General features: G+C 47.2%; 1 protein-coding gene across 1 annotated transcript; it reads left to right on the top strand.

Annotated features, from left to right (window-relative positions):
• Nucleotides 1-1,410: 1,410 nt before the first annotated feature.
• On the top strand, nucleotides 1,411-4,800 carry LOC123072277 (uncharacterized). The gene is made up of 2 exons (XM_044495845.1): nucleotides 1,411-2,678; nucleotides 4,386-4,800. The coding sequence occupies exons 1-2, from the start codon at nucleotides 1,470-1,472 to the stop codon at nucleotides 4,422-4,424; spliced, it is 1,248 nt and encodes a 415-aa protein (XP_044351780.1). The 5' UTR covers nucleotides 1,411-1,469; the 3' UTR covers nucleotides 4,425-4,800.
• The last annotated feature ends 7,627 nt before the right edge of the window (nucleotides 4,801-12,427 follow it).

The raw sequence follows: 12,427 nt of genomic DNA, 5'->3' as shown, positions 1-12,427 counted from the left end.
CTACTCTCCCCATCTGGGCCGGAGAAACTCGGTGACCAAAGCTCGTCCAGCGGACGGCGGTGGCGGGATCGCTTCCTTCCTCCTCAAGGGGGCCTTCGACTCTTCCTGCGATGATGTCCCTGGACGCCTTACGTGAAGGCAGAGCCTAGATGCCGGGGTAGCGGCCCATGGGCTTTTTGTTGTTGCTGTGCGCCATGATTGAGGGGGCAAATTGGTGATAGGCCGTGGACGGTGGATCAGGGCCTCCCCCGCCCAGATCCGTCTTGTCGCGGGTGGGTTTGGCTGGGCGTCGACCGGAGGCAGTGGCTCCGCGTCTGGTGGTGGTGTGACTCCCTTCCGCTGGAGAGCTTAGTGGCAAGGTGTAGCGAAGTTCCGGTGGCGACAGTGATCGGCAAGGGGTCCTGGGCTTGCCCAATTTGGATTTGGATCTACTAGGTGTGGCTTGGTCCGTGGATGCCGACAGGCTTGGTGAAGTTGGGCCTTGGCGACCGCCGAACACCATGGTGGTCCAGGTGGTAGCGCCAACAGCTCAGCATGGAGGTGTTTGCCATTTTCGACGATGGTGTTGGTGGCGCGCGACGATGTGACTTCATTGGTGAGGTGCTGCGTTGGCGGCGGAGCGAACCAACATGGATGGCATGCTCGATTCCTAGTGGGCAGGGGTGCATGTGTACGACGATTTAGACGAAAGTCCTGCCCGTCTTCGGTTGGTGCCAACGATGACGATGCTTGTGGGTGTCGTCCCCTCATCGCAGGCTCCGATGTGGTGTGTCGGGACCTCACTCTGTCTCTCTCACTTGGTTGGTTGTCTCCGCGTGAAAGCCTAGGTCCAGTTTCAGATTGACAATGGTGGCGTCCTCGATGTCGTTCCTTCGTTGGGAACATTATTTGTTGAGGCACGAGTTGGAGGTTCTATGTTGCATTCCTTTGGTGACTGCCGTTATTCTAGATTGCTTGTGAGGGGTGCTAGAGACGTCATTGCGGGTGAGTTCAAGACGATGACTTTCTCGGAGCTGTCTTAGTCTCGAGACCCACCCGTCAACTCTTTTAGGCAATCAAGGTGGTTGATGCGTCTGAAAGGATAGTTCGTTTAGAGTTGCTACTCTTTGAAGGTGAGCGGAGTTGGTTGAGACGCGTCTTTGTTGGTCTGATTGGGACATGCTTTGATGCGTTAGAGTTGTATTTTTGTGTGCTTGAGTTTGAGTAGGTTTGCTTCTCATCGGCTGTGGTGGGAGCTTGCCTGAACCCTATGCCTTCAAACAGAAAATTACGGTATGCCATCTGCGTGCTCTAAAAAAACAAGTCCTGATTTTTTTTTGCCTTCGCCTCATCTCTGCCATCAGATCTGGATTGGACGGCAGATGTCGTGGGCTAAGTTCTGCAGCGTGTATGGACGGCAGAGGGCGACTCTGCAAAGTCACTAGTAGATCTGCGACGAAATCCCCCTCCGTCTGAAAATCCCCCAAAATATGGACGGCGACAGGCGGGCTCCGGCGGCCGCCGCCGCATCGGCGGCATCAGTGCTCGGCGACGACGACCTCCTCCGCGAGATCCTCATCCGCCTCGGCTTCCCCAACTGCCTCGTCCGCGCCGCCCTCGTCTCCCAGCGCTGGCTCCTCCACGCCTCCGACCCGGCCTTCCTCCGCCGCTTCCGCGAGCGCAACCCGCCCCGCGTCCTCGGCGTCTGCGCCGGCTACTCGGTGAGACCGTTCAAGTTCGTGCCGCTCCCGCAGCCCCCGGAGCTCGCCGCTCTCTCGCGGCGCGCGGCCTCCTCCTGCGCCTACGCCTTTGCCCGAGGAGGCCAGCGCATCGAGCACTGCCGGAACGGCCGCCTCATCGTCGAGTCCCTCCGCAAGGGAACATTCAAGCACTCGGTCCTCGCGCCGCTGCTCTCCGGGGAGCCCGAAGCGGTCCTCCCACCGATCCCGCCGCCCCGCCGTCACCCGCAGGAGCCCACTCAGGGGGCATTCACCCAGATTTTCCTGCCCGAGGATGGGGGGCGCGACGGCATCACCTTGGTGAATCTGTGGAAGGTCCGGCGAGAAGTCCGTGCGGAGGTGTACGTGCTGGGAGCCGGCGGATGGGGCGTCCCTACCACCGCCATGGCAGAGATAGAGCTCCCATACGCTGCAACCTTCTTTGCAAAAATGCTACCACCTGTCCATGGCAAGGTCTTCGTGGTGACCGGCTTTGGGTACACCCTGGGTCTAGATTTGGCCGCGGCAACGTTTGTGATGCTGCAGCTACCAGCTGGAGTACAGTACAATTATATGCTCTCATCTGCAGAGGGTTCCGGGATCTATCTTGTCACTGCCGACCGGTTTCAGCTCAGTGTGTGGCTCCATCAGATGACAGGCGACAACCATGGTGCAGGCGGCTGGCTCTTGATGGACACGTTTTCAGTTCTCGAGGCATGCGCACGTCTTGCGGGTGACAGTTGGGTGCCTTGTGAATATCTTAATGTTGCCGCCGTTGGAGACAATGCCGACTTTGTGTTCTTGGATCATCCATCAAGCGGTGTTATCTTTTCTGTTCATCTCAATAGCAGGGTGGTTAAGAAAGTGTATCAGAGGACGGCAGATGAACATGAGTGTAGAAGTGTGGCTGTACGTATCTCTCCTGTTATGACGATCTGGCCGCCTATATTCCCAGCGCCGAACATAGGACATGATCAAGAGGTATGATCCCCATGTGCTTGATATCTTTAATATCGTCACTGAGTATGACTTCTGTAATATAGGAAGGTATGCACTTTCAGTTATTTCTCTTCCTATAACATTGGATGTTGCAGTCATGTATGCTGGACATTAAGAACCTCTTTACATTTCAATAAAAAGCCCTGAAGTTTGCAGAAGTGTATTGCAAGATATCCTAAGAACTTTGGTGTGTAAACCTCTTTTCATTTCAATAAAAAAACCCTGAGGATATGGATATTGCAAGATATTGAGCTTAGCAATTCAAACATGTAAACTTTGGTGTGCTGCAGTCGTGTAAATTAGATCTTAAAACCCTCTGTTCATTTCACTATACAAATTGAAGGTACACAACCTGTATCCCTTTCATTTTCCATGTATGAAGAAACTATAGATCTTGTAAGTACTACTTTCCATACCTATATCCTCAATAACAATGTTCTCCTTCTTGAGTGGTTTTTTTGTTGTTGCTTTTTTTAAGCCTGTCAGGCAGTTAAGCAAAAAACAGTATATCCCTGTACATAATTATTCAAAATACAGATATGAATATGACAAGTCTTAGTAGCCTACTCCTGAAATTAGATGGAAGAACAAACTTAGGTAGTGGAAATTCCTACTGATTGGTACTTTGGTAGATCTCCCTGCTGCGAACACCTGCAGAGCTTTGTATGGTTAAGCAATGGATAACCTAAGAGCAGTCCAATTCCATAAAAGGGGGACCTCTTATACATTGTTGGAATTTCTGATGTGTTTAGTAACATGTGGAAGATGTATTGGGAAGTTACATTTTCTTTGGCAGTGTGGTTAGTGATGTTTATAGCATTATAAGAAGTGGTCATGTATCCATGGTAGTGGCCATGGTCATGTATCTATGGGTAGTGCCCTTGTGCCTGACAGAGTTTTATAGCTCATCCACTGGCTTATCAGCATTTCACACGCACTTTAAGCTCAGTTTTGGTATATTGAATAGGTTCAGAAAATTCATCTCATCCCCTTCTGCATGCTTTTATAAGTGACAGTGCACCTGAATCCGTTCAAAACGTAGAGTCCTATTTTTTTTATAAGCTATCAAATTTTCATGATATGTTAAGAAGTACTCCCTCTGTAAACTAATATAAGAGTGTTTAGATCACTAAAGTAGTGATCTAAACACTCTTATATTAGTTTACAGAGGGAGTATATGCTCTACTGAAGTGCCCAATTGATGGTGTCTTAACAGGTCAGGTTAATGAGGATGTTGAGCATATATTTATACATTTGGCAAGTTCAGTAGTTTAGTACTCCCTCCGTCCCGAAATACTTGTCGAAGAAATGGATAAAAATGAATGTATCTAGAACTAAAATATGTCTAGTTACATCAATTCGTCCGACGAGTATTTCCGGACGGAGGGAGTACATAAGATGGGAATGGTATTAGACATTTAGAGTCATTGCAAAAATGATGTTATGCAGTTAAAGTCCTTCCTATTGGTACTTCAGATCATAAGGCTGATCGTAGCTGCTGCTACTTATGAGTTTTGCACTCCAGTTCTGTTACTTTCAACAACTGTTTTATTATGAACTAACTGAAAGCATGTATTCGTTTTATTCAGCTGGTAGCATACAACCTTGTTGCTTCGCATACTAAAGCAACTAATGTGTGGCCGTTTTACTCTTGGGTCTGAACTTGCTGACCTTTGCTTCTTCGCTCAGGGGATTGTTAGGGCTGTCAGATCTCTCGACAGAAGATGACCCGGGTGTTCGAAGGCAGCTGACCAGGGCCATCGAGAGGCTCGAGGTGGTCCTGCAGCAGCTGATTCTGGCCTGCAACTCTATAAGGTGAGACTGAGCTCGAAGCGAAACCCGAGGACGCGGTTAGTAAGATCAAGAGGGATGTGCAGTGCCCGCCAGCGCCATGTATGCTATCTGCTCTGCTCTTGTTCTTGGCCTTTGACTGATTTACCTTCACATGGGCGGAGCTTTTTAGCTTGTACAACAACTAAAAATCTAGGTAAATTGATTAGTGTTGGACTGTTGGTCCAAGGATAAGCAACTTGTACTCTGTACTCATTTTCCCCCCTGTACACAGAAATTTATAGTTGTATGTGAAATTCAGATTTGTGGAACATGAGTGGGTGTAAGAGGGCATATTGTTGCTCTTCGGTTTCACTCGAGATGTCAGACATTTCTGTACAACTCATTGGTTCACCGTCATTACGATTGCCACAAAAACCGTAGTGGCCCTCGCGTGCTGCTGCTGAAAGACGTTGCCCGTTCCAAAAGAAATGGCACTAACGCTTCTTTTTTCTATTTTAATTTTTTTTTCACATGCGCTTCTTTTTTCTATTTTAATTTTCTTTTTTTTCACATTTTAATTCATGAACATTTCTTGAAAATTACGAACATTTTAAAAACTTATGAACACTTATAAAATCCTTGAATATTTTTAAAAATCCATGAACATTTTTTAAATACATTAACATTTTAAAAGTTTAAAAATAATTTAAAGTTTGTGAACTTTATTTCAGGTTTGATTTTTTTTGAAATCCATGTTATTTTAATTCTAAAATATTTTTGAAAAAACATGATTTTTTACTATGCAACATTTTAAAAATAAACGTTTTTAAAAAGATCCATAAACATTTTTTGATTTAATTAAAATATTCAAATAAAAAGGATTGCCAGCCTTTTATAATGTAGCAACGGAGTGAATAAAAATATGCTAAGCTAGCGAGAGGTTTATGGGCTGACTCATGTGAACGTTATAACAACAATTCCATGGTTTTTCAGCGTGGAATGATAGCCCCCGAGGGGCTCAGACGTTGAGCCAGCAACATTGTCAAAATGTATAAGGACGCCACCATCACGCAACGAACAACTCCGCTATCCTTTCAGAATAAATACCGTTTCCACCACACCCCGGTACGATAAATTGAAAAAAAAGAATAAACACATTAACACAGCCATAACATAATGGAAACCAAGTCAGCACAGATAAAATCAAAATGAAACAACTGACCGCAACAACTTGCTCCAGAAAAAATAAATTAATCCCACGAGTGAAGAACGGAAGTGTGCGTTAGCCCTTTTTTTTTTGTCATCATTTGTGTATATAGTGTACATAAAAACATCAGGTGATACCAACGCTTAGATGATCACATGACACCAATTTGAAAAAAGAATGTTTCAAAAAAATCCGGAAAAATCATGGATATTCGCAAATATGTATGTACAAACCCTTAAAAATTCAGATCCAAATTTGATATACACATTGAGAAACAAAAAAGAGAAATCTATTGTGAATAGCGTAGTTTTTCAAGTATTCATGTTTTTGTCATTATTAACACTATGCATGCTGATTTCATCTTTTCTTTTTGTTTCTCAATCTGCAATTTTAATTTGGATCTGAATTTTTTAGGGTTTATGGACACATGTTCTGTGAACATTCATGTTTGTAGTGTACGCAGCCGATGGCCTGATCGGCCTAAGAGCATCTCCACTCGTTCGGCCCCCAACACACCTGGTGAATGCGTTTTCGCGTTTGCGTTGGCGGTTTTTTCGTCCTAGGGGCGATCGAGTTCCCAGCCGTGCCCCCAGGTTTCAGCCCCAGACGCCCAAAAAAATCAACTTATCCTTCCCGCTGCCAAAAAGGCCACAAGTTCGGAGATCACCATGCCACAAGTCGGCAATCATCATGCCACAGTTCGGCAATAAAACACGGACGAAAGTTTGACGATCAAAAGGAGGGAAGAATAGGCACGGAGCGCATCCAACGTCGGGCTCCTCTGGCGTGGGACTGGCCGGGGTCGGCATGGAGGCAGGCGTGCTCGGCGTCGTTGTGGCTTCTGTGCTCGGGCTGGTGGTCGGCGTCGGCACCGCTTCATTGCTCGGGCTGGGCGTCAGCGTTGTTGTCGGCGTGGGCGTTGAGGCGGTGGTCGGCGCTGGCCGGGGCATATAGTTCAAGATGAGGCCGCGCTCTGCTAGGTACCACGCCTTGACCCGCTCGTCCATCGTCGACATGTCTGCCGCCATCAAGAACACCATTTGTTGCAGGCCGCCTGGATGATCGCCTAATGGTTTGACATGGCCTTGTCGCCGCGCTCCATGTGGATGGTGGCGTAGGGGTCGACCAGCTTGCGCTCATCGAGCGACGTCTTGATCCGTCTCTAGTATGTGTTGGCGTTCTGATTCGAGCCGATGATCGGGTCGATGCTGATGGTCTTCCTTGCTTCGGCGAGGCACTCGTCTTCCTTGGACGTCCACTTGACGCGCGGCTCGCACGGCCTGGCACTGGCCGCCCGCTTCTTCTTTCTCCCTTTCCTCACCGGCGCCGGCTCCATCTCCTCCTCCGCATGTTCTTCCTCCTCCCCCTCCTCAGCATCGTCGAGCTCGTCGTTCATCACTAGTAGAAAAACAACTTTTAGTACCGGTTCGTAAGGACCTTTAGTACCGGTTCTAGAAACCGACAGTAAAGGGTGGGGAATAAAGGTCTCCCCCCCTTTAGTCCCAGTTCAACATGAACCGGGACCAAAGGCCCACCACGTGGCACGAGGCGCACCATGGTCTGGGGAACCTTTCAATGATTTTTTTCATTTTTTTTGAAATAAAGCAAAAACAGCCCACCTACTGGGCCGACATGGCCTGCATATGACTAGAAACCCAACCTCTAGTTGGGCCAGGATGCAGGCCCGTACGGACCAATAGGCCCCGGGGCAGAAGACTTGCAATAGGCCCACAAAGGCCTGCTTAGAGAGGAGCTCGACAAGGTAGCCGCGATGGGGCTTATAAACCGGTGCGAGCTCCTCTCAACTAGCGAGGTGGGACTAAACATTGTGCACTGCGGCAGCGCACCACCTTTAGTACCGGTTGGTGGCTCCAACCGGTACTAGGGGGGGGGGTCTTTAGTACCGGTTGGATCCACCAACCCGTACGAAAGGCCATGACCCCTTTAGTACCGGTTGGAGCCACCAACCTGTACTATAGGTCACAATGAACTGGGACTAATGCATAGCCGTTCGAACCGGGACTAATGTGAAGGAAATATGCCCTAGAGGCAATAATAAAGTTATTATTTATTTCCTTATTTCATGATAAATGTTTATTATTCATGCTAGAATTGCATTAACCGGAAACATAATACATGTGTGAATACATAGACAAACATAGTGTCACTAGTATGCCTTTACTTGACTAGCTCGCTGAATCAAAGATGGTTAAGTTTCCTAACCATAGACATGAGTTGTCATTTGATTAACGGGATCACATCATTAGAGAATGATGTGATTAACTTGACCCATTCCGTTAGCTTAGCACTTGATCATTCAGTATGTTGCTATTGCTTTATTCATGACTTATACATGTTCCTATGACTATGAGATTATGCAACTCCCGTTTAGCAGAGGAATACTTTGTGTGCTACCAAACGTCACAACGTAACTGGGTGATTATAAAGGAGCTCTACAGGTGTCTCCGAAGGTACTTGTTGAGTTGGCGCATTTCGAGATTAGGATTTGTCACTCCGATTGTCGGAGAGGTATCTCTGGGCCCACTCGGTAATGCACATCACTATAAGCCTTGCAAGCAATGTGACTAATGAGTTAGTTGCGGGATGATGCATTACATAACGAGTAAAGATACTTGCCGGTAATGAGATTGAACTAGGTATTGAGATACCGACGACCGAATCTCAGGTAAGTAACATACCGATGACAAAGGGAACAACGTATGTTGTTATGCGGTTTGACCGATAAAGATCTTCGTAGAATATGTAGGAGCCAATATGAGCATCCAAGTTCCGCTATTGGTTATTGACCGGAGACATGTCTCGGTCATGTCTACATAGTTCTCGAACACGTAGGGTCCGCATGCTTAACATTCGGTGACGATTTATATTATGAGTTATGTGTTTTGATCTACCGAAGGTAGTTCGGAGTCCCGGATGAGATCGGGGACATGACGAGGAGTTTCGAAATGGTCGAGACGTAAATATTGATATATTGGACGACTATATTCGGACATCGGAAAGGTTCCGAGTGATTCGGGTATTTTTCGGAGTACCGAAGAGTTACGGGAATTCGCCGGGGAGTATATGGGCCTTATTGAGCTTTAGGGAAAAGAGAGAAGGGAGGCTGCGCGCCCCCAAGGCCTAGTCCGAATTGGACTAGGGGGACGGGCTGCGCCCCCTCCTTGATTCCCTCCTATTTTCCTTTTCCTTGACTCCTACTCCTACTACATGGAAGGGGGGGAATCCTACTCCTGGTGGGAGTACGACTCCCCAGGGCGCGCCATAGAGAGGGCCGGCCCCTCCCCTCCTCTCCTCCTTTATATACTAAGGCAAGGGGCACCCCATAGACACAACAATTGATCATTGATCTCTTAGCCATGTGCGGTGCCCCCCTCCACCATATTCCACCTCGGTAATATCATAGCGGTGCTTAGGCGAAGCCCTGTGTCAGTAGCATCATCAACACCATCATCACGCCATCGTGCTGACAGAACTCTCCCGCAAAGCTCTGCTGGATCGGAATTCGTGGGACATCATCAAGCTGAACGTGTCCTGAACTCGGAGGTGCCATACGTTCGGTACTTGATCGATCGGATCGTGAAGACGTACAACTACATCAACCGCGTTGTGCTAATGCTTCCGCTTTCGGTCTACAAGGGTACGTGGACTATACTCTCCCCTCTCGTAGCTATGCATCACCATGATCTTGCGTGCGTGTAGGATTTTTTTTGAAATTACTACGTTCCCAACAGTGGCATCCGAGCCAGGTTTATGCGTAGATGTTATATGCACGAGTAGAACACAAGTGAGTTCTGGGTGATACAAGTCATACTGCTTACCAGCATGTCATACTTTGGTTCAGTGGTATTGTTGGATGAAGCGGCCCGGACAGACATTATGCGTACGCTTACGCGAGACTGGTTCTACCGACGTGCTTTGCACATAGGTGGCTAGCGGGTGTCAGTTTCTCCAAGTTTAGTTAAACCGAGTGTGGCTACGCCCGATCCTTGAGAAGGTTAAAACAACACTAACTTGACGAAATCGTTGTGGTTTTGATGCGTAGGTAAGAACGGTTCTTGCTCAGCTCGTAGCAGCCACGTAAAACTTGCAACAACAAAGTAGAGGATGTCTAACTTGTTTTTGCAGGGCATGTTGTGATGTGATATGGTCAAGATGTGATAAGATATAAATTGTTGTATGGGATGATCATGTTTTGTAACAGAGTTATCGGCAACTGGCAGAAGCCTTATGGTTGTCTCTTTATTGCATAAGATGCAAGTGCCAAATAATTGCTTTACTTTATCGCTATGCGATAGCAATAGTTGCAAGAGCAACAGTTGGCGAGACGACTATGTGACGACACATTGATATAGATCAAGATGATGGAGATCATGGTGTCATGCCCGTGATGATGGAGATCATGACAATGCTTTGGAGATGGAGATCAAAGGCACAAGATGATGATGGCCATATCATGTCACATATTTTGATTGCATGTGATGTTTATCTTTTATACATCTTATTTTGCTTAGTTTGACGGTAGCGTTATACGATGATCTCTCACTAAATTTCAAGGTATAAGTGTTCTCCCTGAGTATGCACCGTTGCGAAAGTTCTTCGTGCTGAGACACCACGTGATGATCGGGTGTGATAAGCTCTACGTTCAAATACAACGGGTGTAAGACAGTTTTACACACGCAGAATACCCAGGTTAAACTTGATGAGCCTAGCATATTTAGATATGGCCTCGGAACATTGAGACCGAAAGGTAGAGCGTGAATCATATAGTAGATATGATCAACAGAATGATGTTCACCATTGAAAACTACTCCATCTCACGTGATGATCGGACATGGTTTAGTTGATTTGGATCACGTGATCACTTAGATGATTAGAGGGATGTTTATCTAAGTGGGAGTTCTTAAGTAATATGATTAATTGAACTTTAATTTATCATGAACTTAGTCCTGATAGTATTTTGCAAATAATGTTGTAGATCAATAGCTCGCGTTATTGCTTCCCTATGTTTTATATGTGTTCCTAGAGAAAACTAAGTTGAAAAATGATAGTAGCAATGATGCGGACCGGGTCCGTGATCTGAGGTTTATCCTCATTGCTGCACAGAACAATTATTGTCCTTGATGCACCGCTAGGTGACAGACCTATTGCAGGAGCAGATGTAGACGTTATGAATGTTTGGCTAGCTCAATATGATGACTACTTGATAGTTTAGTGCACCATGCTTAACGGCTTAGAATCGGGACTTCAAAGACGTTTTGAACGTCATGGACCATATGAGATGTTCCCGGAGTTGAAGTCAATATTTCAAGCAAATATCCGAGTTGAGAGATATGAATGTTGGGGAACGTAATGATTTCAAAAAATTTCCTACGCACACGCAAGATCATGGTGATGGTATAGCAACGAGAGGGGAGAGTGTTGTCCACATACCCTCGTAGACCGTAAGCGGAAGCGTTATGACAACGCGGTTGATGTAGTCGTACGACTTCACGATCCGACCGATCCAAGCACCGAACGTACGGCACCTCCGTGTTCAGCACACGTTCAGCTCGATGACGTTCCCCGGGCTCCAATCCAGCAAAGCGTCGGGGATGAGTTTCATCAGCACGACGGCGTGGTGACGATGATGATGTTCTACCGGTGCAGGGCTTCGCCTAAACTCCGCGACGATATGACCGAGGTGGAATATGGTGGAGGGGGGCACCGCACACGGCTAAGGAACAATCCGTAGATCAACTTGTGTTCTCGTGCCTAGAGGTGCCCCCCTGCCCTTGTATATAAAGGAGCAAGGGGGGAGGGGGCGGCCGACCTAGGAGGGGCGCGCCAAGGGGAGTCCTACTCCCACCGGGAGGACTCCCTCCTTCCTTGTTGGAGTAGGAGAAGGGGGGAAAGAGGGGGAGAGGAGGAAGGAAAGGGGGGCCGCACCCCTTGTCCAATTCGGACCAGAGGGGGGCTGCGCGCCTCCTTCCTTTCGGCCTCTCTCCTCTATTCCCGTATGGCCCAATAAGGCCCATATACTCCCCGGCGAATTCCCGTAACTCTCCGGTACTCCGAAAAATACCTGAATCACTCGGAACCTTTCCGAACTCCGAATATAGTCGTCCAATATATCGATCTTTACGTCTCAACCATTTCGAGACTCCTCGTCATGTCCCCGATCTCATCCGGGACTCTAACTCCTTCGGTACATCAAAACTTATAAACTCATAATATAACTGTCATCGAAACCTTAAGCGTGCGGACCCTACAGGTTCGAGAACTATGTAGACATGACCTAGAACTATTCTTGGTCAATAACCAATAGCGGAACCTGGATGCCCATATTGGCTCCTACATATTCTACGAAGATCTTTATCGGTCAAACCGCATAACAACATACGTTGTTCCCTTTGTCATCGGTATGTTACTTGCCCGAGATTCGATCGTCGGTATCCAATACCTAGTTTAATCTTGTTACCGGCAAGTCTCTTTACTCGTTACGTAATACATCATCTCACAACTAACTCATTAGTTGCAATGCTTGCAAGGCTTATAGTGATGTGCATTACCGAGAGGGCCCAGAGATACCTCTCCGACAATCGGAGTGACAAAACCTAATCTCAAAATACGCCAACCCAACATGTACCTTTGGAGACACCTGTAGTACTCCTTTATAATCATCCAGTTACGTTGTGACGTTTGGTAGCACCCAAAGTGTTCCTCCGGTAAACGGGAGTTGCATAATCTCATA

The sequence above is a fragment of the Triticum aestivum genome, chromosome 3B (genome assembly GCF_018294505.1).
Source record: "Triticum aestivum cultivar Chinese Spring chromosome 3B, IWGSC CS RefSeq v2.1, whole genome shotgun sequence".
Lineage (NCBI taxonomy): Eukaryota > Viridiplantae > Streptophyta > Magnoliopsida > Poales > Poaceae > Triticum > Triticum aestivum.
This window is presented reverse-complemented; position numbering and strand designations above follow the sequence as displayed.